At 47.6% G+C, this 27,374-nt stretch overlaps 2 protein-coding genes across 2 annotated transcripts; one reads left to right on the top strand and one right to left on the bottom strand.

The window, feature by feature from the left end:
• Positions 1 to 5,558: 5,558 nt before the first annotated feature.
• Positions 5,559 to 12,754, bottom strand: MESD (mesoderm development LRP chaperone). The gene is made up of 3 exons (XM_073568663.1): positions 12,532 to 12,754; positions 10,962 to 11,194; positions 5,559 to 7,055 (listed from the first exon to the last, which is right to left on the bottom strand). The coding sequence occupies exons 1-3, from the start codon at positions 12,673 to 12,675 to the stop codon at positions 6,806 to 6,808; spliced, it is 627 nt and encodes a 208-aa protein (XP_073424764.1). The 5' UTR covers positions 12,676 to 12,754; the 3' UTR covers positions 5,559 to 6,805.
• Positions 12,755 to 19,057: 6,303 nt separating this feature from the next.
• On the top strand, positions 19,058 to 24,542 carry TLNRD1 (talin rod domain containing 1). Its single transcript, XM_073568662.1, has one exon. The coding sequence runs from the start codon at positions 19,354 to 19,356 to the stop codon at positions 20,416 to 20,418; it is 1,065 nt and encodes a 354-aa protein (XP_073424763.1). The 5' UTR covers positions 19,058 to 19,353; the 3' UTR covers positions 20,419 to 24,542.
• Positions 24,543 to 27,374: the final 2,832 nt, after the last annotated feature.

Below are 27,374 nucleotides of genomic sequence, written 5' to 3'. Positions count from 1 at the left end.
GTTTTTTCCCCCATAGACTTACATTATTGGCGGATCTTGACTGACGGCCGTGCGTCCCACCCGTTTTTGTATGGATCCGCCAACATTTTAGCGGCTCCCGGGCGGATGAGACGGGCCCTGCAACGTTTTTTTACTTTGACGGACCGCTATTTTGAGGTGCGCATGCCCGGCCGGGAGGCATTTTAACCCATACATGCCGTCCTGGGAGCCGCTAAAATCTCTCTCTTCCCTACCGTTGCCCCGCTCTCTTCTTGCGGCTCGTCCAGGTCCCGCGGCCCCGCTCTCTTCTCGCGGCTCGTCCAGGTCCCGCGGCCCCGCTCTCTTCAAGCGGCTCGTCCAGGTCCCGCGGCCCCGCTCTCTTCTCGCGGCTCGTCCAGGTCCCGCGGCCCCGCTCTCTTCTCACGGCTCGTCCAGGTCCCGTGGCCCCGCTACCTCGGCGGTACTTTTTTTTCATGCTGCCGGTACCTTTAACATCCCTACATCGGCGGATCCCGTCAAAGCAACGGTCCGGTGGCACGCGTTTGTCTCGACGGACATGGATCTGTTCTCCACCTTTTTGGCGGCTGGCAACTGACGGGAATAACGTAAGTGTGAAACAGGCCTTAGGTGATGGCTTTCATTCCCTGGACTATCCCTTCATTGTGGCATTGATTACAAACACTATAGACTATTGAAAGAGCATGTGTACATTTTACTTATCCAACGCATCTAGGCTGTTAGGCGTCGGATTTCTGCATTTACGCCGCAGGGATCCAGACCCTCACATTCTGCAGTCTCCTGCTGTTTATCTACTGCAGAGATTGCAGAGGTGATTGCCTTGCAGCAAATCTCTCCTGAGGCTAAAGGGGGTTTTACACTAAGCAATATCGCTAGCAATATCGCTAAAACGTCACCGGTTTTGTGACGTTATAGCGATATTGCTAGCGATATCGCTATGTGTGATACTTACCAGCGACCGGCTCCCCCGCTGTCCATCGCTGATCGCGCGAGAATGTCCGGCTCCATTTCTCGTCGTCTGCTTCCTGCTGTGACGTCCAGCGACGCGTGGAGGCGGGCGGGAGGACGCCAGGATCGCTGTGTGTGAATGGTAAGTATCGTGCGCTGCGTCGCTGCTGCATCGCTGTGAGATCTTTCTGTATGAAAGCTCACTAGCGATCATTTAGCGATGCACCAGCGATCCTGACCGGGTCGGATCGCTGGTTGGATCGCTGGTGCATCGCTAAATGTAAAAGGGCCTTAAGTCCTTCTGTCCTCCTACTGAGCATGCTCATGGGACGATCTCCCATTAGAGATCGGGAGTCATGTGCTCAGGTCCCGCTCCAGATCTCATTGGTCCATCTCAGAGATCTGGAGGCTTGCGGAAGGTGCTGGCAGCTATAAAAGGTGCGCATGGCTACTCCACCATGCGCTAGTATAGACTTACTTGCTGCTGTGTGTATGAGGACAGATGTATGATTCTGGTGAATGACTCATTATGAAACCCCTTCCCTCTGATATTACGTATGTGGTTAGGGAAAGAGTTAGAATCAGCGCCAGCGCTCCTCTGCTGCAACATCCACAGCTGCTAGTGTCCGACATTGCGCTTGTGTGGCGCCCCTGAGGCTCAGTCGCCACAGAGGTACTGCACCTCCTCCTGAGGTGTGGTATCCCACCATCCAGGTAAGATGGAGACTCCTGACCACACTCCAACACCTGCACCCCACACCACAAAGTAGTGTAGCAAAGCACCGGCGGCTCCCTGCTTGGAGCACCCATTGGTGGCTCCCTGCTTGGAACACGAAACGTGCTGGGAGGTGGGTGGAGTTAGTTTACATTATAAGGAGTGGGAATAGTTTAGTACAACAGTTAGTTGGTTGGAGAGCTGGAGAGAAGAAGATCCCTGGAGAGAGGGATAGATGGATGGAAGTGCTGCAGCAGATCCCAGTGACCTGGGTCTGCTGGAGCGGGAAAGGGAGAGAGAGAGCAACAAAGACTGAAAGCCTGATTCTCCATAGAAAGAAAGGATTAGTACGGAACGTGAGGAGTAAAAGAGAACAGAGGACGTGGGTTAGAAGAGAACCCTTCCTAGAAGTTCTAAGCGCAAGGTCGGGGCCCGGTCCCTGAGGTTGTATGGTTACTAATGGTCCTGCAGCAGACACCGGAGGAATAGAAGTAGTGACCACTTTATTCCCACACAAGACTTGGGGGCACAACAGCAACTGGATAGTGAGCCGCGACTTAGTAGCAAGAAGTCCCCGAAGCAGGCTACAGCTGTCTGCCGTACAAGTAAGGTTCATAAGAACATCTGACAGGAGGAACTCCAGTGTAACTCAGTACTAGTACTTCACTCAAAGGCGCTATAAGAGGAGACGTTCAGAAAGGCACATGTTGGCGGAGTGTTGGAAAGGAGTATTCCATCTGGCCTGTGGGTTGACTGAGTCCCTGACCCGGAGGACACGGCACGGAGGCAGGCACCTGTTTGTACAACAGACTGTGAGTAAAGCTTTGGAACTACATGCCTTGGTGTCCTCCACTTATTCCGGCGCCAACCTGCCCCGCACTGCTACATCCCTTGCGCCTGACACTACACCATCTGACACTTCACCTACTCTGCCATGGGACTACAGCCCTGCCTGTGGAGGGCTATAACATCTCTGCTGCACCACACCATCCATCCCAGAGGATGTCTGCAGCGTCGGCTTACATCTTCATTGCCGAACACCACAGGTGGCGTCACGAACTATTCATTTCCACTACAAAACACCATTCAATCTCCCTTTTACTTGGGCGCCCAGGGCCACGGACCGGGTCACCGCTGCCGTGACATTCCCATCCGAGAGACCGGCCCGTTACCGAGTACCCCACAGCCCTGGGAGGGCGACCCACTTGCGCCTTAGCCTTGTCGTTTAGAGGCAGTGTCCACGCCGCGCTGCAGTAGCAGGCCCTTTGCGTCCGCAGTTGCGACGCTCCGCACACGGTAGGTATAGATGGACGTAGTGCCGCCGTCTTGGGCTACTCCTGTGACTGGATACCGTGTGCGCGTTTTTACTGAGTACTGTGACCTCAACAGGCTGTTTTTTGTGTTTGTACTTATTTGGCATCTCTGTGAATTAACGGAGATTGCTCTGCACACCTGGGTGAAGTTTAACCCTGTGCGCATTTCTGCCATATTGCTCCTGCCACCACTTAGCAGCGGTTATATCACCTACTGCACGATGGACCCTGAGCGGCGAACGCACTTTATTATTTTTTAGTGCGTTCCGCCGTTCCTAACATAGGCAAAGAACGGAGAACTTGAGTCGTGGTGACTTGATGGAGGAATGCTAGATGGGCCTGCTGGTGAACCTCTATATGCAAATTGACGCTTGAGGTCCCAGGCCTAGGGTGTAGGGCTGAGGGGGTGGTGCCAAGACAAAGTGGAAATTTTTTTTTATGAGCTCTTTCTTCCCCTCTGCTAGACTTTATAGTAAACCTGTTGTCTTGGCTGGGTGGGAAGAGGTCTCTATTAATTTGTATTCATATATTTAAGGCTCAAATACAAATAAACCACAGACACAGGGAGCTGATTCACCCCGAAAGTGACGGCGTATCCACTTCCAAGGTCACAGGAGAGCCAATCAGCTCCTTGTTCCGATGTGTAGCGGCATTCAAACGCTGCTGATGCAGTTGTAGCACAGGGGAAGCCGCCGGCATCGGGCTGTTTCTATAGACTGAGGTTTTGGGTGGCTATTTCTCAGGACTGGAAATTAGGGAGACTATTTCTATAGACTGGAGGTTATTACTGTAGATTGGGAATTAGGGGTCTTTTTCTATAGAATAGGCATTAGAGGGACTATTACTATAGATTGTGGGTTAGAGGGGCTACTGGTAGTTAGGGAAGCTATTATTGTACATTGAGGGGTTCCGTATGGAGATAAGGACAGAGTGGGGGTTTCATTATTGAAAGAGGGCAGCGGGATTCAGTGCAGAGAGGGCCCAGTTAGGAGAAGGGCAGCAAAAGGGGCTATATATATATATATATAGCATCATGACAGGCTCAGTATGGAGAAGGGTCAGCATGGGGGGCTCAGTATGGAGAGTGGGGCAGTATAGAGGGACTAGTGTGGAGATGGGTAGCGTGAAGGGCCCAATATAGAGGGGAAGAGTGGGGGGGTCTAGTAAGCAGAGTGGGGACACCAGTATGGTGAAGAGCAGCAATAGGGGTTCATTATTTAAAAAAAAAAAAAAAAAAGGGCAGCATGTAGTGCTCAATATGGAGAAAGCAGTGTGGATAACTCAGCATGGAGAGATGCACAGCATGGAAAGAGGGCAGCATGGCTCTTGGTATGGAAAGAGGTAAGTGTGGTGCTCAGTATAGAAAGAGTGCTCCCTAGAGTGCTCAATATACAGAGGGCCATCATGAAGGACTCAGTCTAAAGAAACAGCAGCATGGCAGGCTCAGTATGGAGAAGGGTTAGTATCGGACAATTGTTATATAGAGGGGCAGAATGAAGGGAGACAGTGTGAAGACTGGACAGCTTCTCCTCAAGAGAAATTGACATACTGCAGTCTGGAAAGACACGTTGCATGTCAGTGTCCACGGGTGATCTGCGGGCATCTGTTGATGCTTCGTGGACATCAGATTTCTTGAAATCCCATCCACTATGCTGTAACAGCTGGCTGCTGTGGGTTTGATGCTGCATAAGTACGCATCAAACCCGCAGCAATTCCAGATCATGGGCACATACCCTAACGTGTGTCCAAACAGCCTGTATAAACGATTGGTGGTAGTTCTTTTTATTATTGTGGAGCTGACAGTGACTGTATCAGGGGCGGACACTGACAGCTTGGTGCATTTTGGGGCGATCGCAGCACTGTCAAAAGGACGCATACGGCGGCAAAAGCATACCTGCGCACAGCCTGCGTACCCAATGCTAAAGATAGGGTACGCAGGTTGCATGCAGCATCATGCGCCCATAGGCCGAGCTACCCGGAGGAGGCACGGCAGGGGGCGGAGCTTCACGGCGAGAGTCCGCTGCACCTCCAAACGCTAGTGTGAAACTAGCCTTAGCCGTGTTATGTAAGTGGACAAGAGACAATGTGGCTTATTCCTCTGCCTTGTACATTCCATGTGAGAGTGTCTGTATCGATCGACACTTGCTCTATGTATAGCACCTGCCAACTGCACAGTTACTGCAGACTCAGTTTTTGGAACAGAAACTCTCCATTCATAACTCATGGTTTTTGAACCGTTTCTGCTCTGAGAACTAAAAATAAAACACTCAATGTGAACAACCCATAAAAAGGTGCAGAAGTTTGACAATGAGTCAGTCCATTTTAGATTTGCTCACAAATGACATTTTCATATGAATGTACCTGTCATTGTTTAAAGGCTTGAAATAGTATGTTATAATTAGTCAGGCCAGGAAGTAGTAACTTCCCCTTCTTCGGTTACCTGCCTACCAAAGCCTGGGATTGGCTGCAGCAGTCAGGTGACTAGAACCCCCTCAGTAATATAAGTTGTAGTTTTCCCCCCGGCTTACAGCACATATCACATGACGCTGCTCATTATATATTAAAAACTAAAGACCAGCTACACAAACAGAAAATAAGACGTTATTAATATGTTTGTAAGAAGACAGGACCATATAAAAAGCATTGCTGTGAAGGAGGAGGATCTCTGGCACAATAGATAGGACACTGTCTGTACAGAGAAAACATCAAGACATCACACAATGTATAAGGCAGAATAATACTGAGGAAGACAGCCGGCTATGATAATCTCATATTAATAATTAAAGGGGTTGACCCATGTCAAAGATTAGTAGTCTATAGGCTCAGTGATGTATAAGGTAAGAAGCAGAGCCTCGCTTTCCCTACCTGGGCTCCAGCACTGCCTCTCTGCCGCTGCTTTAGTCTTTGGCCATTGGCTGCAGCGTGAAGGAGCATCAGTGGCACTGCAGCCAATCGCTGAGTTCACTGCAGTCTACATTACTGGATTCTGGGAGTGTAAACAAAAGCTCAGTTTCTTATTTTATACATTGAAGAACCTATGGGCAAATAGTCTGTGAAACAGGACGTCCGCTTTAGTACGGAGAAGAAAAGAGATCTGGAGTGTAAAAATGAGTCAGACCAGACTCTCTATAAAAAAAATAATAACTAGTGTCCATCTCGCATCTAACAGTGCAGGGAAGCGTTCATCTATGTCACTAGCAGATTAGCCATTTGTCCTGATGTAACCTATAGCGGCCTTTACACATTAACCGTCCAGATAATGTTGAGGACAAAGTAGACCGTCCTGAGATACAGCTTTACTCTGAGAAACAAAAGGACAAGGGACATAAAAATTTGAGTGCACTGAAATGCCATTAAATAGACTTTTTTTCTGGATTCTAAGATGCCTAATACTGCAGCACAGAACACATTATGCAATGCTAAAAGGAGAAAACTGAGTAGATATAAATGAATTGGGAAATTCTTTGCCAAATTAGAAAAAGCGATAGTAGCGGATTTTATGTTGACATGTATAAAGCAGTTAGCTAAGAACTTCTACTCTGATGTTCTCACCTGTGTCCTTCATAACTAAATCAGAGGAAATCAATAATTATATAATGGACAGAAAAATTAGTTAGCCGTACATAACACTTTTCTTTTTTTTTTTTACAGAAAAAATAAAAAATCGTTCCACAGGACAAAAATATTTCTCACTGCTGTCTGACACCTGTGAGGCATTTTCTCATGCAAGACGAGCCTGAACCTGGATTGAGAGTAATTGGCAACATATATTTTGTTCATGTAGTTATAAGAAAGGCATAGGTGTCCTTAGAGTCTGAACATCAGGGCACTGTCATAAATCTTCCTTAGCAGCAGATGCTCTGTTTGTCCCAGTAGAAGACTTCTTGGTGTTACTTTTCTTTTTCTCTGGTTTGCTCAAGTTTTTGGCTTTTGCATTGCCATCTCCACCTTTTCCCGGGTATACCTGTCCTTCCAGGGTAACGTCGGCACATCTGTCCTGGCCCACAAGGAAGTCCTTCACTTCCCAGGCATAGGCACCATCACGTAACATAAAGATGGCTCGGTTTGGTCCCACCATAAACCTACAGTGAAGCAAAGAAATAATTACATGCTGAAATCACAACCATAACTGAAGAAACAAAAAAAAAAAACACCAAGTCCTGATCTGCTCCTAAGTGTATCATGTATGTAAGAGCCACCAAAATGTAATGGTAATCACAAAAGAACTGAAGGGGACCAATCCGATGAAATCAACAGGAATCTGTCTGCAGATCACTCTAGAAATGCTGGGTGCAGGGATGGAAGTGTTTGATGATTTTATGCTTCCTCTGTGAGAACATGGCTACATTAATATGCAAAACCGCACAGGACTTTAAGCTGGCAGCGGTGAGTGTGAGCCTGGATGAATTTGCATTCTCCTGCAATAAACTGAATATCGCCATGCAAGGAAGTTGTTAAAGCGAACCTGTCACCAGGTTTGTTCCATACGAGATACGACCAGCACCTTTCAGCCCTCATATTCAGCATTGTAATATTCTGCGTATCTGCCCAAATGCAGCCTGAAAGACAAGAAAAAGACCTTTTATTATAATCATTTGTGGGGCGGTCGGGTCTGAGGGGAGTTGTCGTCTTGGTCCGGCACCTCCTCTCTCTCCGTGTAGTGCAGTCCTCCTTTGTGTGAATGACGCATCCTACGGAATCCATACAGTGTCCCCATCTCGCTCCTGCGCAGGCGTACTCTCTGCCCTAGTCCGGACTGAAAAGTACTGCAGTGCGCAAGAGCACGATGCCAGGGCATTGTGTGGATGATGTAGGACGTGTCATCCACACGAAGCAAGAAGAGAGGAGGCACCGGGCCAAGAGGTTGATGCCCATCACACCCGACCGCCCCACAGATGAGTATAATAAAAGGTCTGGCTTGCTCTTGCAGGCCGGATTGGGGGCAGATAATACAGCATATTAAAATGCTGTTTATGAGGGTTGAAAGGTACTGGTCTTATCTCATATGGGTTCCCTTTAAATCACAGGCAGGTGGATGACCTGTGGGCCTGATAGCATGGCTTACAAAAACCGGCATCATCGCCAGAACTACATAAACCTCACTCATGTACGCTTTTATTCTTTGGATCAGTAAGATTACAGCGATACCACATTTATATAATTTAAGGTTTTGTTGCTTTTACACAATAAAAACTATTTTATACATAAAAAAAAAAAAAAAATTTTTTTGCATCGCTCTATTCTGAGAGCTATAACTTATTTCACTACTGATGGAGCTGTATGGCAGCTTGTTTTTACGGGACAAGATGGCATTTTCATAGACAGCATTTTTATTCACATTCATCTTTTTTACAGCATTTTGTTCCACTCTTTCTTCAGTAGTTTGATGAAAAAGCATACTTTTTTGCCTTTTATTATTATTATTATTATTTTTTTTTTTAAACGGTGCTCACTGAAGAAGTTAAATAGCAAGATAGTTTGATAGTTCAAGTTGTTCCGGACGCAGTAATAGTGTGTGTACTTTTAATTTTGTTTAGACATAAATATACTGTGTTTTGCGGATTATAATATGCACCGGACCACAATTTTTATGAACAAAATAGTGGTGCATATTATAGTCTGCTTTTATGGTAGCTTCCCGGGAGCCGAGATCTCAATCTGCACATGCGGCGCCAATTTGTCCAAAGTCCACCACAGTGAAAAAGATTGGAAGTACAGCACACATTCTGTGATAGCCCGCCTCACTAAACACCCCGATGCCAGCCTGGGGCCCGTGGTATCACCCCACTCCTGCCGCAGTCAGCTTCCTGCAGCAGCAACCTTGCCTCCTGAGACCTCGATCCACCGCAGCCGCCCCCCTCTTCCATTGTGTACTACATTTAGATAATCCAAAAAAAATATGGTATTTACTGTGTAGTACAGCGGTGTCCACACTGTGCAGTGACCCAAGAAAGTTCAAAACAAAATGTGTTTTAATGTCCAAAGCTCACACAGTGCACAGCACACTGTATCCTCCGGATCGCAGCCGGGAAAACAAAAGACAGTCCGGGCTAGTTGCCGTGAGAGACCACACTGCCGTGTGTGCAGGGGGTGCCAGACCCTTTGGCTCCGCGTGGCCCTGTGTTGTTGCAGGCCCACGCGGAGCCAAAGCCAACTGCTCTGTCTCCTTGCAGGAAGCAAAACTGACACACCCAAAACTCTTCCTGCAGGGTTTTTTCTTTTCCTTCACTTCAATCTGTGGCCATAGGCCACTTATAAGATCTGGGCTGGAGGAAACGAACCAGCCCCACTACCTTCCTGCAGTCCGTTTCAAAAATAAAAGCCCATACCAGGTTTTCCCGAACAAGATCCTTGGTCAAAATAACTTGTCCAGGTTCAAACTTACTTTTATTCTGCCTTGTGAGTCACAGGCACACTGCTGTGACCACAAGGCACTCCAGCAGATCCAATACGCTTCTAAGCGCATCCTGGGGGACACATAGCGACCCTCACATACGACACCGGTCACTGCCTCACAACTGGTATAATATTTTTTTCTTCTTTTTTTACTTTTACTTGGTCCTTTTATGGGATTTTAACCAGGGCTGTGGAGTCGGTAAGCCAAACCTGCAACTCCGACTCCTCAATTTCTCTTACACCGACTCCACGACTCCGACTCCCACACATATTGCTTATATTTAAGTGAAAAATTTATTGTAGTACAATGTGAACCTCAGACATTTAATCATTTTTATGATCCCATAATCAAGATACTTAGATAGAACAGAATATATATTGGTGTACTACCCGGTTTTCATTCTTTTTGGTACAGATACGATATGGATAGACAGATATGGATAAATGGATAGATAGAGCAGAGTTCTAATCTGCTTTTGCTATTGAAAACATTATCTATGAGCTCAAAAACCTTTCAGGTGATGCGGTTTTTTAAAAAGATGATCAGCTTTTGCAGCTGAAAAACGTATCCTCAAAAAACACAGGAAAAACGCTGTGTGTGAATGTAGCCTTAGATCAGGAATAGAACAGCCATTTATAGGACATTTCATAACTTTCCCAAACTCCTATGAAAAAATATTCAGCACATCCTGCATTGAATTACTGTACCCAATTTATTATATATTTTAGGAGTCGGTCCATTTTATACCGACTCCAACTCCGACTCCACCAAAATGAGCACCGACTCCGACTCCACGACTCCGACTCCACAGCCCTGATTTTAACTTCCATTACTCTGATCACTGGTATAATGCACTGCAATACATTATACCTGTCAGTGCTGCACTGACAGAAGCCCACTAGACCATGCTCCGACCATGACGCAAGTGTACATCTAAGGTCATGAAGGGGTTAATATTTCTCAGATCACTACCACAAACTATCAATGTATTATTGAGGAGACGCAGAGACCCTTTATTTTTATCAAGGCACAGCAACATACAAATAGATGTGGCCAAGATTCACAGTAACAGGCACCACCACACCATTATGAACGCTGTGGGGTCTAAATAAACATTGCCAGATGGTTGCAAGGATCAGTGTATGGCAGCAGATATTGTGCATGCACCCTATACCAATAAACAGGACAAGTGCAAAATACCTACTGAAAAGACAGGCGTCCGACCAGGAATATGCCGATACAGTGTCATCTGTGCCATTTAAGCAACACAGAACCTGCTAGTCTCAGTCATAAACAGACACTATTTCTCAGTGTCCACATCAGGCTAGATCAATTTACAGGGTTCAGCAGTCTGGAAAATACATGTAGATTATCAAGGGACTATAAAGACCTGGCAAAGTCACAGACCTATCCTTACCATTTCACTATAATTGGGAAGCTACAGACTGGGCACTAGGATAAAGGAAAACAAAATCACCAGAGCTCCAAAGGCTAAGAATTTAGGAACCAGATGATAATTGTTCACATTTGTGACCAATTTAGTTACCGTCTACCCAGACATTGCAGAGCCTCCATAAACCCTCCCAATTACCTCTGAATGTCATAGTTAGCATTGAATAGGCTGCCCTGCCACAAGCTGGTAATCTCTTCACTCTCCTTCTCAGATGGGTTTCCAGACACAGTTGCAAAGATCATGATGGTCTTGCCCTTCTTGGTCATCTGCAAGATGCTCTCTGGGTTCTTAGGATCAAGCTTTGAGAAGTCCACTGGGGCAGGCTTTCTCTTGTGTTCGGGCAGGTCACCTTCCTCTATGTCATCATCTTTCTGAGGAAGAAGAGAACAGCGAGGTTGGGTTCAGATGACAAATGCAAAATCATCCATGAAAGAAAAAAAAATTACATGGCCTATATTTCTTCTGTATAGTCATTAGTACATCATACAGAGGCAATCAGTGCGCCAGCTGCATGCCCGTTTCTCCAACAACAATGAGCCAAATACACTTAATCATATTAATGGATCTGCAAAATGCAGATGTCATGCAAAGAGTGAACTGTATGCAGTTGGTTGTTGCACACCTATTGACTTATGACAGATGAGTCTGATCTGCAAAATGGATGAAAGTGGCTCATGCTGCGATTTTTACATGCAATCATCAGTCCATCTGTAAATCTGTTCATGTGACCTAGCACATTGATGGGTATTGGCTGGTGCGCTGCCTGTATGTAACCAGTATATGGACAAACCAGTTACTCACTTGCCTGAATGAGCCCTAATAGACTAGCTACAAGATACAGGAGTGAATCCGTCATCCATTTCAAGTGACGAGCTCTGCAGTTTGGTCTTGTGCCCCCTGTCCCTGCCTGCCCTCACGGTGGTGACTGATGGGTATATCTTATACTTCGTATGTTGTGACTGATTGGCTGGTGTTTATATACACTTCAAAGGTCTGGAGTTGGGAAGGGATCTTTCATCGGCCTCTTGAGGTATTTGCCTTCCTCTGGATTAACACATTAGGTTACAGGATGAACTTATCTCAACCTTATAAACTCCATCTCCTCCTGACCACACAGGAATCATTACTAAGTGTCTGGTGTTCTCCATCACCACTCCTCCTATTTCCCACACTACAAGGTTTTTATCCTTTCTGGCTAAACAGAAGTACTGACCTGTAGGTGGATTATGCTGTGTATACACCCAGCACTGACCTCACCTGGGGGCTCATATACAGTGCAGGCTATGGGATCAGCACGGGACCCCAGAACAATGCATATAACGATGGAGGGTCTTTACACTGGGCCATATTATGGGAGGCAATCGCTCCTGTATCCATGTCTCAGCTGCGATCACAACTCGCTGTATCCAGTGAATAGGAGCAAGAAAGTTCTCGTTCACTGACAGCAAACTAGAATCTGGAAAATAGTGAGAAATTAACAAATGTCGTCATTTATCAGAGCTGGTCGCTAATAGCAACTAGTCCTCCATCCCCAACCAGAAGAGGGGCTGTGCTGGTCATACCCAGCCCTGCCTGCTCACTGCAGAGGGCGCTGCTCCTGCAGGGTGTATACGGCCACAAGTCATGGGAAGCGGCTGCGAGCATCATTCACTGACGGTGACCCTGGAGGTACAAGGGTCCCGCAGCCCCGCCATGACATCTCCTTTACCTCCCACTGCTCCAGCAGCCGCGCCATGTCAGCGTCATTGTAATCCCGGATATCTTTCTTCTTCTTGTCCTCTGCAGCCGCCGTGAGGCTCAGAACCAGCAGCAAGCAGACACTCAGCCGCCTCACACTGACGGCCGCCGCCATCACCCTCCACACACTACGGACATGCGCACTCCTCCCGAGCCATCCTTACCACACACCACCGAGGGGAGGGGCCCGATGAGATACAGCCAGCGCTGATTGGTTGAATGTATGTATAGGAACCAATAGTTGCGCGACGCCTGTTCTTGCCTCTGATTAGTGGACGTGACGGCCATCTTTGTTTTGGGCATTTTTTGGCTCCCCTCTTACTATTTTTTTTTGGCTAGTAGCGGTGATCACATCTCTCTGGTCTGTATCGCTATGATAAAGCAATGGTGACACACGCACACACACACACATATATATATATATATATATATGTTCTTTATTCCACAAACAGTATGGAACGAGAAAGTCTGCTGTATTAGTAGCTTTCTAGGCCTATTTTATTGAGGGTTTTGGACAACGTGCTGTTTTATACTGACTGCTGACAATGCAGCGACCTAAGAGCATTTGTCCTCTTCTGGACAGCCCATTGTTAAAGGGATATTCTCCTGTTCTTAACTTCACATATTAGAAAAGCTAAGACCGTGGCTCTGGCCATAAATGCAAACAGCTGCTCCAGACCCGAGTCGCAGAAACCCCCTGAATTGGCACAAGGCCATTTTGTGTCACTGATGACGCTTCATTCCCTTCCTCATTCTCATTAAGTTGCTGTAGGCCGGGGTCACACATGTGACGACAGGCCCGCATGTCAACAGCATTCAGCTGCCGCAGCGCCGCTAAGGGCCCGGTTTAGCCTGCTGGTAGGGGCCCGGTGAGCAGATGAGATGGGGCCCGATGCAGTCCCCCTCTGCCCACTGGGCCCCATACGCCAGTCAGGGCAGTTATGCCCTAATGGCGGCCCTGTGCTCCATTCTTGGTTTAGGCATCCAAACACTAATGAAGTCAATAACGTCTAAGTGAGCACGTAATTTAATGGATGCAGCAGATCTGACACAATCAGATGTCTTAGATGTAGCATGAAGCAGTGCTTAAAAACCCCACTGACACCAGGCTCTATATGTACATAGTCTATAGACAGTAAGCCGCTTATCACAGGAGAGGCCGTGGCCAGATGACTCGGCAGGAGGCAGCTTGTCAAGGCAATGATAGTGTCCTAGTAATAAAACCTTAATTGTACATAAAGAACAGCATATAGCCTGATAAGTGACATTGCTGAATTCAGTGTTTTAACCCTTTCATCATGCTGCCATCAGATTACATACAGTCATGGCCAAAAGTATTGACACCCCTGCAATTCTGTCAGATAATACTCAGTTTCTTCCTGAAAATGATTGCAAACACAAATTCTTTGGAATTATTATCTTCATTTAATTTGTCTTAAATGAAAAAACACAAAAAGAATTGTCCTAAAGCCAAATTGGATATAATTCCACACCAAACATAAAAAAGAGGGTGGACAAAAGTATTGGCACTGTGCGAAAAATCATGTGATGCTTCTCTAATTTGTGTAATTAACAGCACCTGTAACTTACCTGTGGCACCTAACAGGTGTTGGCAATAACTAAATCACACTTGCAGCCAGTTTACATGGATTAAAGTTGACTCAACCTCTGTCCTGTGTCCTTGTGTGTACCACATTGAGCATGGAGAAAAGAAAGAAGACCAAAGAACTGTCTGAGGACTTGAGAAACCAAATTGTGAGGAAGCATGAGCAATCTCAAGGCTACAAGTCCATTTCCAAAGACCTGAATGTTCCTGTGTCTACCGTGCGCAGTGTCATCAAGAAGTTTAAAGCCCATGGCACTGTGGCTAACCTCCCTAGATGTGGACGGAAAAGAAAAATTGACAAGAGATTTCAACGCAAGATTGTGCGGATGTTGGATAAAGAACCTCCACTAACATCCAAACAAGTTCAAGCTGCCCTGCAGTCCGAGGGTACAATGGTGTCAACCCGTACTATCCGTCGGCATCTGAATGAAAATGGACTGTATGGTAGGAGACCAAGGAAGACTCCACTTCTTACCCCGAGACATAAAAAAGCTAGGCTGGAGTTTGCCAAAACTTACCTGAAAAAGCCTAAAACATTTTGGAAGAATGTTCTTTGGTCAGATGAGACAAAAGTAGAGCTTTTAGGGCAAAAGCATCAACATAGAGTTTACAGGAGAAAAAAGAGGCATTCAAAGAAAAGTCCACGGTCCCTACAGTCAAACATGGCGGAGGTTCCCTGATGTTTTGGGGCTGCTTTGCTGCCTCTGGCACTGGACTGCTTGACCGTGTGCATGGCATTATGAAGTCAGAAGACTACCAACAAATTTTGCAGCATAATTTAGGGCCCAGTGTGAGAAAGCTGGGTCTACCTCAGAGGTCATGGGTCTTCCAGCAGGACAATAACCCAAAACACACTTCAAAAAGCACTAGAAAATGGTTTGAGAGAAAGCACTGGAGACTTCTAAGGTGGCCAGCAATGAGTCCAGACGTGAATCCCATAGAACACCTGTGGAGAGATCTAAAAATGGCACTTTGGAGAAGGCACCCTTCAAATATCAGGGACCTGGAGTAGTTTGCCAAAGAAGAATGGTCTAAAATTCCAGCAGAGCATTGTAAGAAACTCATTGATGGTTACCGGAAGCGGTTGGTCGCAGTTATTTTGGCTAAAGGTTGTGCAACCAAGTATTAGGCTGAGGGTGCCAATACTTTTGTCCGGCCCATTTTTGGAGTTTTGTGTGAAATGATCAATGTTTTGCTTTTTGCTTCATTCTCTTTTGTGTTTTTTCATTTAAGACAAATTAAATGAAGATAATAATACCAAAGAATTTGTGTTTGCAATCATTTTCAGGAAGAAACTGAATATTATCTGACAGAATTTCAGGGGTGTCAATACTTTTGGCCATGACTGTAGCAAAAACCTGCTGATAACCTTTAACATGTCAACTGACATACACGTCTCTTAGATGTCACAGTCAATTGTGGCAACTGCATTTAAGAGGTTAGAAATGGAGGTGTCTGTTTACAGCACCCATTGACTCCCCACAATATCATTGCATTGTGCCGACTGACGTGTCATAGCAGTTGGGGGATCTACTAAAGACCCCATGTTTACCATATTTGTATACCTGGTAAGTTTTCTAGGAACCAGGTCATTTTACAGTACACTGCACTTTACAGTATTGTCATGTATTGCACAATCCCCAATAGTAACCTGCCAAACATAGAATAATAATTGGAATGGTAGAATGACTGTTTTTTGGTTCACTGTGACTAAATAATCAAGGCTGGTGTTTTACACGTTGTTCTTGATGAGGGGTGGCTGGAGTCAGAGGCTCTTGATTCATTAAGTGGTGAACGCCTCTATCAACCAAATAATAAAAAGTTATAACTCTTGGAAGATGAGGTGGAAAATATTAAATGAAAGAGAGGCCTAATGGGCCTGCATCCCCAGAGACGGCCTCGGTGGTGCACGTGTCAGGTATAGGAAGCCCACAGGCCCCGATGAGCCTAAAAAATCATTCTGTATCCAGTTGTTTCATTTTGGGAGAAGGGATTGTTATAAAATAATGTTCCTCATGTCTTGTGCTCCCACTGCCTGGGGGTCTGCACCGGACCTGGAAGTGATGACTTCTAGCGCCCCTATCACCAGCCAATCATTGATCTCAAAGGTCAAGCGGCTGGTGGACGAGGTGCTATTGCTTCTGCTGAAGACCAGAAATGGACAGGTAATTAGAGTTAAGCGAATATCTTCGGTTCCCCGCCTATTCGGCAAACTATAGCGCTTGCCGAATAGGCTACAGCGGGGACCGGGTTCCTGGATCGCTCCGACTAAACAGCTGATCCCGCTGCATGTGTCGCAGCTGTGTCACACACACAGCACATGCATGGAGAGCCTGTTTGTTGGGCTCTCCATGCATGTGCTGTGACAGTGACACAGCCGCGACACATGCAGCTGTGGCGGCGATCAGCTGTTCAGTCGGAGCGATCCAGGAAGCCGGGTCCCCGCTGTAGCCTATTCGGCAAGCGCTATAGTTTGCCGAATAAGCGGGGAACCGAAGATATTCGCTCAACTCTACTGATAAGTGGTAACTAGTGATGAACTTGCGTGCTCAGATAAGGTGTTATCCGACCATGATCGGGTGCTATCCCACTGTGCTCGAATAATATGCTTGAGTCACCATGGCTGCATGTCTCGTGGCTCTACGACAGTCGCAACACATGCAGGGATTAGGTAATCCCTGCATGTGCTGTTGTTAGGTAATCCCTGCATGTGTTGTGGCTGTCGAACAGCTATTAGGCATGCCACAACATGGCATGGCATGCAGCCGCAGGGAGTCGAACATATTATTCGAGCATGCTGAGGACACGCGGATAGCACCCAAGCATGCTCAGATAACATCTTATCCTATAATGCCTTATCTGAGCACACAAGCTCATCACTACTGGTAACAATGATTTTATCATATTTTTAAAAGTAATGAAAAACAAGAGTCCCAGTTGCCATAGTCTATACAGCAGAAGCCCACATCATGCGTGGCCAGCTACCGTATTTTTCCGACCATAAGACGCACTTTTTCCCCAAAAATTTTTGGGGGAAAGAGGGGGGTGCGTCTTATGGTCGCAATATACTAACCTCCAATCATGGCTGGAGGCTGGTGCCGTGGGGCTCTGCGCTGCGGTGGTGGCAGCGGGCGGGGCTCTGCGGTGCAGGGGCGGCGGCTCCGCCGGCATTTCCTCGCAGCCCGGAGGCCCCCGCACATCCGTTGCTTGCTGCCGCCATGTTGCGGTGGCCGCCGGGAAGATGGCCGCCGGTCCGGGGACGGCGCATGCGCGGGTTCAGATCTCGTCCTGAGATCTCGGGAGACGAGATCTCGTTGCCGAGATTTGAATCTTGTCTCCCGAGATCTCGGGACGAGATCTGAACCCGTGCATGCGTCGTCCCCGGACCGGCGGCCATCTTCCCGGCGTCCACCGAAACATGGCGGCAGCCAGCAACGGATGTGCGGGGGCCTCCGGGCTGTGAGGAAATGCCGGCGGAGCCGCCGCCCCTGCACCGGAGCACAGCCCGCCACCACCCTCACCCCGCAGAGCCCAGCTGCCTCAGCCCAGCACAGCCCACTTGCCCCAGCCCAGTACAGCCCACTTACTCAAACACCTGACCCAGCCCACTTGCCTCAGCACAGCCCACTTGCCCCAGCACAGCCCACCTGCCCCAGGACAGTTGCCCCAGCCCAGCACAGCCCACCTGCCCCAGCCCAGCTGCCCCAGCACAGCCCACCTGCCCCAGCAAAGAGCCGCCACCACCGCACCAGCCTGGAGCACTGAATGACCTCTGTGACCACTCCTTCACCTGTGCCAGATCCCTTCCCAGGTAAGCTGAATTCAGACTCTAAGACGGACCCCCATTTGACACATTATTATTTTTTCCCTATTTTCCTTCTTAAAATTGGGGTGCGTCTTATGGTCCGGTGCGTCTTATAGTCTGAAAAATACGGTAAGTGCCTGTGATAAGAGTTGATTGGTCCCAAGTCCTAGGGTAACCTAAAGGTCCACCCCGATAATCCACAGTCCCGTGCTGGCCCTGGTCCGCCCTGTGGACACAGTCCCGTGCTGGCCCTGGTCCGCCCTGTGGACACAGTCCCGTGCTGGCCCTGGTCCGCCCTGTGGACACAGTCCCGTGCTGGCCCTGGTCCGCCCTGTGGACACAGTCCCGTGCTGGCCCTGGTCCGCCCTGTGGACACAGTCCCGTGCTGGCCCTGGTCCGCCCTGTGGACACAGTCCCGGGCTGGCCCTGGTCCGCCCTGTGGACACAGTCCCGGGCTGGCCCTGGTCCGCCCTGTGGACACAGTCCCGGGCTGGCCCTGGTCCGCCCTGTGGACACAGTCCCGGGCTGGCCCTGGTCCGCCCTGTGGACACAGTCCCGGGCTGGCCCTGGTCCGCCCTGTGGACACAGTCCCGGGCTGGCCCTGGTCCGCCCTGTGGACACAGTCCCGGGCTGGCCCCGGTCGCCCTGTGGACACAGTCCCGTGCTGGCACCGGTCGCCCTGTGGACACAGTCCCGTGCTGGCACCGGTCGCCCTGTGGACACAGTCCCGGGCTGGCCCTGGTCGCCCTGTGGACACAGTCCCGGGCTGGCACCGGTCGCCCTGTGGACACAGTCCCGTGCTGGCACCGGTCGCCCTGTGGACACAGTCCCGTGCTGGCCCTGGTCGCCCTGTGGACACAGTCCCGGGCTGGCACCGGTCGCCATGTGGACACAGTCCCGTGCTGGTCCGGGTCACCCTGTGGACACAGTCCCGTGCTGGCCCTGGTCGCCCTGTGGACTCGGGGTCAGGCTCCTTCGCTTCAGTCACAGTGTTTCCTGCATATCACGTGACCAGTGCCAGTAGCAGGAGTTTGGGATTCCACGCGCTGTCGCTATATTTAGCCTGCCATGCCAGTGCAGCCTGTAGGTGTCGCCATCCGCTACACCCCGCTGCTGGTGTTCGGGTGACGTCACAGGGCGGCGCCGTCCCACGTTCCTTATCCGGGCCGGGAGACAGCGCAGCTTTTGGGCGGGTCTCCTCTGTACTGAGTCTCCGGCACCAAGGACCCTGCTGGTCCCGGCATGCGGGAGGCAGAGAGCCGCCACCTGGTGTGAACATTGCCGCCTCCTTCGGGCTGTGCCCGCCACCACCCATGGGATGATGCGGAGGTCGCGGGGTACAGCTGCCACTGGCCGAGGTATGAGACGCTGCTCCCGGCGGGATGGCTAGCGGCGGCTCCGGGTCCGCCCGGTCTTCTCTGCCGTCTGGCCTAGGCGGCTCCCAGCCCCGCAAGAAGCTGCTGAGTGTGTGCGAGCAGTGCAAGGCCAAGATGCAGCTGGTGGCGGACCTGCTCCTGCTGTCCAGCGAGCCCCGGCCCGTCCGCACGGAGAGCTGTGCCCAGCTGGGGGAGGCCTTCGAGAAGTGCCGAGACACCGTCATCGCCCGCACCAAGGGGCTGTCCATCCTCACCCACGACGTCCAGAGCCAGCTCAACATGGGCCGCTTCTCCGAGGTGGGCGAGAGCCTGCAGGAAATGGGCGACCTGGTGGTGTCTCTCATCGAGCTGTCCGCCCATGCAGCCTACCTGGCAGCGGTGGAGGTGCCCGGTGCCCAGTCTGCGCTGCCAGGCTTGGTGGACCGCTACAAGGTGACCCGCTGCCGACACGAGGTGGAGCAGAACTGTGCCACCCTGCGGACCGTGCCCCTGCAGGACCTCACCCCCCAGCTCCTGCTGGAAGTCTCCCAGAACTTGTCCACCAACCTCAAGACGCTCACCGATGCCAGTGTGGCGGCCAGCGAGAAGTCCAGGGATAAATTTGCAAAGGAACAGTTTAAACTTGGGGTGAAGTGTATGAGCACCAGTGCCACTGCCTTGCTGGCCTGCATCAAGGAGGTGAAGACGTCCCCCAGTGAGCTCTCCAGAAACCGCTGTGCCCTCTTCAGTGGCCCCCTGGTACAGGCGGTCCATGCCTTGGTGGGTTTTGCCACTGAGCCTCAGTTCTTGGGCAAAGCTGCCATTCTGAACACTGAGGGCAAAGCGGTGCAGACTGCCATCCTAGGAGGTGCCATGAGTGTGGTGTCTGCCAGCGTGCTCCTGACCCAATGCCTCAGGGATATAACCCAGCACTCGGACAGTAGCAGCAAGATGATGGACTATAAGGACAGGCTGCGGAGCTCAGCTTGTGCCGTGTCGGACGGCTGTAACCTGTTATCTCAGGCCCTGAGAGAGCGCTCGTCTCCTAGAACTCTTCCGCCAGTACACTCCAATTCTGTGAAATCGCCCTAAATATGCCCTTCATTCACTTACCAAAGAGTAGTCCATGGAAACTACATATCTCCCCACGCTTGGCCTGCGGTGTGTGAAGTGCCCATGTTCAGGCTGGTACAGGCTTCAGGTGCTAGATAATGAACACATTGGTATTGAAAGCTGTTGTGGGTGGAGGGTCATTGGTGCCAACACTGCTATGAGGGTGTTGTGCCACCTGTCCTGTTGTAAGGCTTTCATATGCAGAAGGCTGGTTTGCACAATCCTGCCCATTCAGTAACTATGGCAGATCTCTCGGCCTGGCATTCTTATGGGTAGTGCCTGGTTTGCTTTACATGTGCTAGACCTAGAGCTTACTTTCTGCACTAAGGGCATACTTGCATATTTATATATGTAGCTGGTGCCCAGCTCACACGGAGCGTGAGCTCTTACTGCGTTAGGTTGCGTTCACACTTAGTTGTTTTTTTTCGTTAAGTTTTTACAGCAGACTACCCAATCAAAACTTGTTTTGGATTTTCTGCTCTGAAAACTGTGTGAACATGCCCTTAGTGAGCAGCAAGACTTGCCCTGGCCAGAAGACATCGGTCCGCTCTTCGAGATCTACACTCTGTCCATTGTTCTAAAGATGACCAGTTGCCTTGTTAACATGTAACATTGCACCTCGATGTCGGGTAAGGGGCTAGTGTGGGTGTATATAGACAAGAAGTCTATAGCCACTTTTTCATAAATAAATTTTTTGTAGTCTGTCATCTTGGCAATTTACACGGTTGGCACTTGTCCATCATTTCATGATATGCAGTGTGTGAGCCGAGCCCACAGGAGATGTCCATTTTGTTCCCAGAGTTTAGCGACATAGTATATTTTGGGACAAGCGAACAAATGTTAGCATCATTCTGATTAAAATCTCCTGGTTACAGTGCCGTATATTCTGATCATTTGGACTTTTGTGAAATCGCACGATTCCTAATTGATGATGGGAGTAGTAATTCTCTACAGGATTGCTTTTCTGTTCTTGGGGAAGGCAATCTTCAGGACGTTGGACTGTAACATTTCAGTGCCTGTGAATATGTGAAGCCTTGTGCTAGGCTTTTTATAATAGAAATTTTTTAAAGAATTCTTTTCTTTTAGAAAATGTTATGTTTAAATAGAGCACTGTGTGTTATGTAAAGGGGTTCGCCATTGATAACTTATTGATCAGAGGTTGTCTGCACTGATGGGGATAAAATATCCCTGTTCTCCCAATATGAATGGCTCATCCGTGCACTTGTCCGACTCTTCCACTCGTTCTCTATGGCACTGCCAGGAACACCTGCGCGCAGCACTCGGCAGCCACATAGGGAGTTATTCGAGCAGTGGTCGAGCGTTCAGGTATAAACATGACTAGTTCTTATTTGTACTGGTCACTGCTGTCGGCAAACGCTGATTAATAAGTTTCACCTCCAGTGGGGAAAATAAGTAATTGATACACTGCTGATTCTGCAAGTTTACCCACCTACAAAAAATGGAGAGGGCTGTAATTATCGTAGGTACACTTCAACTGTGAGACAGAATCTAAAAATAAAAACTGAAAATCACATTGTATGATTTTTACATAATTTACTTTACATTTTATTGCATGAAATAAGTATTTGATACAATAAAAAGCTGAACGTAATACTCAGTACAGAAACCTTTGCTTGCAGATAAAGGTCAGACGTTTCCTGTAGTTCTTGACCAAATTTGCACACACTGCAGCAGGGACTTTGTCCCACGCCTCCATGCAGTTTGTCTCCAGATTTTTCATGTTTCGAGGCTGTCGAAGGGCAACTTTGAGATTTGGCTCCCTCCAAAGATTTTCTATTGGGGTCAGGTGTGGAAGACTGGCTAGGGCACTTCAGGACTTTGAAATGCATCTTACAGAGCCACTCCTTAGTTGCCCTGGCTGTGTGTGTGTGTTTCTGGTCTTTGTCATGCTGGGAGACCCAGCCACAACCCATCCTCAATGCTCTGAAGGAAGGAGGTTGTTGGCCAAAATCTCACTTCACTGTTGGGACGGTGTTCTTGAGATTATACTTGTCTTTCGTCCTCAAAACAAGTTATTTTTTGGACTCGTCTGACTACATGACCTTCTCCCATGCCTCCACTGGATCATCCAGATGGTCCTTTTCGAACTTCAGACGGGTGTGGACTTGTAATGGCATGAGCAGGGGGACCTTGCGTGCTCTGTAGGATTTTAATCCATGATCGCGTAGTATGTTACTATCGGTAATGTTTGAGACTGTGGTCCCAGCTCTCTTCGGGTCATTGACCAGGTCCTCCTGTGTCGTTCTGGGATGATTCCTGACCTTTGTCAGAATCATCCTTACCCTACCAGGTGAAATCTTACAAGGAGTTCCAAACCAATGAAGACTGAAAGTCATCTTGGGTTTCTTCCATTTTCTAATAATTGTGCTAACAGTTGTTGCCTTCTTGCCTATTGTCCTGTTGCCCATCCTAGTCTTTTTGTAGGTCTACAATTTTGTCCCTGGTGTCCTTGGACAGCTTTTTGGTCTTGGCCATGGTGGAGAGGTTGTATTGATTAGGTGGCCAGGTGTTTTTTTTTTTTTTTTTTTATACAGGTAATGAGATCAAACAGGTGCAACTAATACAGGTAATGAGTGCAGAGTAGGAGGGTTTCTTAAAGAAAAACTAACAGGTCTGTGAGAGCCCGATATTCTCGCTGGTTGGTAGGTGATCAGATATTCATTTTATCCAGTAAGATGCTATTTAATTATGTAAAAACCATACAATGTGATTGTTTCACAGTTGAAGTGTACCTATGATAAAAATTAGACCTTTCCATTCTTTGTAGGTAGGAAAACGTGCAAAGTCGACAGTGTATCAAATACTTATTTTCCAAACTGTATCTTGTTCATCCATGTTCACTTTTCACTGGGGAGCCCATGTAATATGAACCAGTGGTCTAGAATATGTCCAGATGTTATACTACCGCTCCTAGCATGTACTTGTAACTAAAGGCCGTTAGGAGTTGTAGCGTTACAATTTGCCATCATTAATTCCGGTTTAATATTTTTCTACACCTTTTTTGTCACCCATATTGGAAAATTCTCGTGGTATGCATACATGGTGTACCGTGCCAGTTATGTTATCTTGGGTAGTATGTGCCACTTTGTGGTGTATGGTGCAGCTGTGGAACTACACGAATTATGCACTAGTGCTATAAAGCTAGTGTTAATGATGCCTTAAAGAAGTTTTCTGATCACAAACCTTTTCTCAATTTTGTTTTTTTAAGCTCCCATAGGCGTGAACGAAGAAAGTTGTATAGGTGTGAGTGGAGACCTTTCAGTACAGCTGAAAAAGGTGCAGGTCCCCATCTGCAGATCTGACATTTCTGGCCAATTTTATGGACATCACATGTCTGAGATGGGAATGCTCCTTTTAAGCAAGTGTTAAAGCTTCATCATGACGCCCCATACTTGTTCCTAGGTTGTAGCCTATGTGGTGCTCTGTTATATGAACAGTCCAGTATAAACCCACCTTCTAAGTACAGGTGCACACGTTTTCTCTTGTGTAGAGGGAATTGTAAAGTTTTAGTGGCTGATTATCTGCCTTGTGCAATGAAGTAATGCCATTCTTCTCCTATGAAACTGATCCTTGTCATTGGTCGCTCCTTTCCATTACCAGAGTGTGGATTTTTAAGTTACTATTTTTTTATTTTAAATTTTCCCCTTCAGCACTAAGTCCCGTTTACTACACGTCCTGGCACTAAAGTGGCATTACCAAGGCTTTAAAATCCGTGCTGGGTGCGGTTTTTGGGCTAGTGTCTTCCATGTTTCCCACCCGGATGTTGCTGTGTGTGATCGGCAGGAAATAAAGGGTTACCTCACTTAGTTTGACATTTTGTATGGCTTCTAGCTGCTGGATGTAGCTCCCTTTTTTAAAAAAATCCTGCAAATGGAGTGTGAATGGAGAATGTAAAGGGCGCAGAGAGCGGTAAAGGCCACCTCCCTGTCCCCATGTGCTGACTTACTGTTGGGGGTGGGTTACAGTGAGCGTGTTTCCTGAATGTACACTATAATAAAATGATTGTCATTTTTATGTCAGTTTTTACCTTGCATGTATCTTGAGTATTTATTTCACCCATTAAAAAGAAATAGTTTCTGAAACTTTGAATGAATCCTTCAGTGTTAAAATACAAGTTAGCATAAGACTTCTGTATGCGATGGCCTGACGTCTCCTAAGGGTATGTGCCCACGATCAGGAACTGCTGTGTTTGCTACGTATTTCTGCTGCATCATGTTACAGCCTAGTGGATGTCCACTATGCGATCCTAGTCGTCTCCGGATCACCTGCAGAGACTGACATTGAGTGTGGCTTTCAGGACCGCAGCATGTTAAGTTCTCTTGTAAGAGCAACAGAAACTACATCAATAGAATGTATTGGACTCGGAGGATCCGCACGGTTCAGTGAACACATGCAGTTTTACATGCATTCAATAGAAGACAGCGCTCTGGACACAGAGAACATATGCTGCACGGACTAACAAGTGATGTGCCGTGGAGCTGTATTCAGGGAACATGAGGCCGTAATCGCAGGAGACAGTCTCCATAAATAATGTGTATATCAGTCCCTATGTCTGGTGTGCGGAGCTTGCCGTTATATCCACAGATCATATACAATCGTCACCAAAAGTTGAGCCGTACACAAATTTTGACTTTGACAAAGTTTTGCCATTTTTGTTGTTGGCTCTTTCAGTCGTATGTTTCTCTGCATTTCATAAGTTTTAAAAATTTTATTGGCAATACATCAATTTTACAATTTTTAGGCTGGGTTCACACGTAGCGGAATTCCCGCGGAAGTTACCGTGAGAATTCCATTCCGCGGGAAAATCGCATTTTAATTTCCCACGGAAAAACTAGCGATTTGTAAGCGTAATTAGCTTGCAGAATGCTAGCATTTTCCAAGTGATCTGTAGCATCGCTTGGAGAACTGATTGACAGGTTGGTCACACTCGTCAAACAGTGTTTGACGAGTGTGACCAACTTTTTACTATTGAGGCTGCCTATGCAGCGTCAGTAGTAAAAAGATCTGATGTTAAAAATAATAAAAACAATAAAAAATCGGGTTATATTCACCTTCCGACGTCCCGCACAGCGTCCCCAGGCCTCCGCGATGCTACGGCAGGTCCTATTCCCAGTGATGCATTGCGGCAATGACCTTTCACGTCGCGGTCTCGTGAGACCGCTATAGTATCGCGAGATGCGATGTCAGCAAAGGTCATCGCAATGCATTACTAGGAACGGGAGCTGCCGCGTGTATCGCTGAAGCCTAGGGATGCTGCGCGGGACTTTTTGTTTTTTTTTCTATATATATATTTTTTTTTTTTTTTTACAGGGATATGGTACCCAGAGCCCGGAGGACAGTCTCCTCTCCTCCGGACCGTGGGTACCATCCGCAAATGTTCTGCTTACTTTTCGCATGGTGGGCACAGCCACATGCGGAAAGTAAGCAGAACAAAGCAGAACAATGCATTCCTATGTGGACGGATTTGCCGCGATTCCGCAAATTAAAGAGCATGCTGCGGATTTTTTCGCAATGCGATTCCGCTGCGGGAAAATCTACAGCATTGCGGAATGCCATAGGATTGCATGGGATGCTGTTTTTTTGCATTTTCGCGGCAAAATCGCGTGGTAAAAACCGCCGCGAAAACGTGAAAAAACCTGAACGTGTGAACGCAGCCTTACAGTGTCGACCCTTTTTCAAGGCTTCAGTAGTTCACCCGTGCTTTTTTTTTTTTTTTTTTTTTTCCCAGCTTGATGGAGAATCAAATCACAAAGCAAAAGAAATACAGTAACTGATTCAATGAAGAAAACCTAGAAATGTAGTGTCCGTGGCAGGAAACTCCCCAGATCTCCATCCTGTTTGGAACCTGCGGTCAATTCTTAAAATGTTGACAGACTACAATCGCTGATTAGGTAAGAATGGGATGTCATCAATCTGAATCTGGCCCAGAAACTGATATCCAACATGTCAGGGTGAATTGCAGGCGTCTTGGAAAAAATAAAGGCCAACACTGTAAATATTGAGTCTTTATATAAACTTGATGTTAAGAAAGTTTACAAACTTATGAATTGCTGATAATTGTACTTCAGCAAAATGACTAAACGTTCAGGTTTTTTCACGTTTTCGCGGCGGTTTTTACCACGCGATTTTGCCGCGAAAACGCAAAAAAACAGCATCCCATGTAGCCAACTGAAAACCAGCATTTGTCAGTCTCAGACCTATTAAAGGAAACCTGTCATCAGGTTTGGCCGATGCGGCCACTGCCTTTCAGATCTCATCTACGGCATTCTATAATGTTGTTATATTTTATAATGCTGTAGATAAGCCCCCGGTCAGACCTGAAAGATAAAACTTGTTTTTCCCATTCTCGGTTCGGTCCGATGGGTGTCGCAGGTCCAGATTCGATGCCTCCCATCTTCTTGCAATGCCACCCTCTGTTAGGCGCCGGGATTTTTCTGCTGCACGGGATAGATCCCAGGCCTTATCTGGTGCTGTGGTCTCCTATTCAGGCACGGCCACTGGGATGACTGCTTAGCACAGACTTCGGTCGCAGCGCCTTGCCCAGGCTCATGCTGCATGTGTAGTTGCTGCTGGTTCTCGAGCTCAATGAGAAACTGGATCTGAGCTGAAAAAGTAAATTAATGTGTATGCAAAATGTAAATGCATATAAACACATGACCTTTTACACAGAGAAAACAAAAAAAGGATATTTTTTTGGTTTTCTCTGTGTAAAGGTCATGTGCTAATATACATTTACATTTTGCACACACATAAATGTACTTTTTCAGCTCAGACCTAGTTTCTCATTTAGTGCAATGTGCATATAAGGGTGTGACCGTCCTGTTTCTGAATTGGGAAATCCATCCTGTCTGGCCTATGCTATTAGGGTATGTGCACACGTAGTTTTTAGGTGCTGTGGATTTCTCCCAGTGGAT

Source organism: Dendrobates tinctorius, unplaced genomic scaffold (assembly GCF_039654945.1).
Source record: "Dendrobates tinctorius isolate UK_male_01 unplaced genomic scaffold, ASM3965494v1 ptg000022l, whole genome shotgun sequence".
NCBI lineage: Eukaryota > Metazoa > Chordata > Amphibia > Anura > Dendrobatidae > Dendrobates > Dendrobates tinctorius.
Note: the sequence above shows the minus strand (reverse complement) of the source record. Positions and strands in the feature narration are given on the sequence as shown.

What these genes read in the sequence shown, in the direction of transcription:
- MESD (XM_073568663.1), bottom strand. Translation starts at nt 12,675, where the DNA reads ATGGCGGCGGCCGTCAGTGTGAGGCGGCTGAGTGTCTGCTTGCTGCTG. An exon ending in GGCTGCTGGAGCAGTGGGAG is followed by an intron (nt 11,195 to 12,531) that starts GTAAAGGAGATG and finishes CTTCTTCCTCAG; the next exon opens with AAAGATGATGACATAGAGGA. An exon ending in GCTAACTATGACATTCAGAG is followed by an intron (nt 7,056 to 10,961) that starts GTAATTGGGAGG and finishes GCTTCACTGTAG; the next exon opens with GTTTATGGTGGGACCAAACC.
- TLNRD1 (XM_073568662.1), top strand. Translation starts at nt 19,354, where the DNA reads ATGGCTAGCGGCGGCTCCGGGTCCGCCCGGTCTTCTCTGCCGTCTGGC.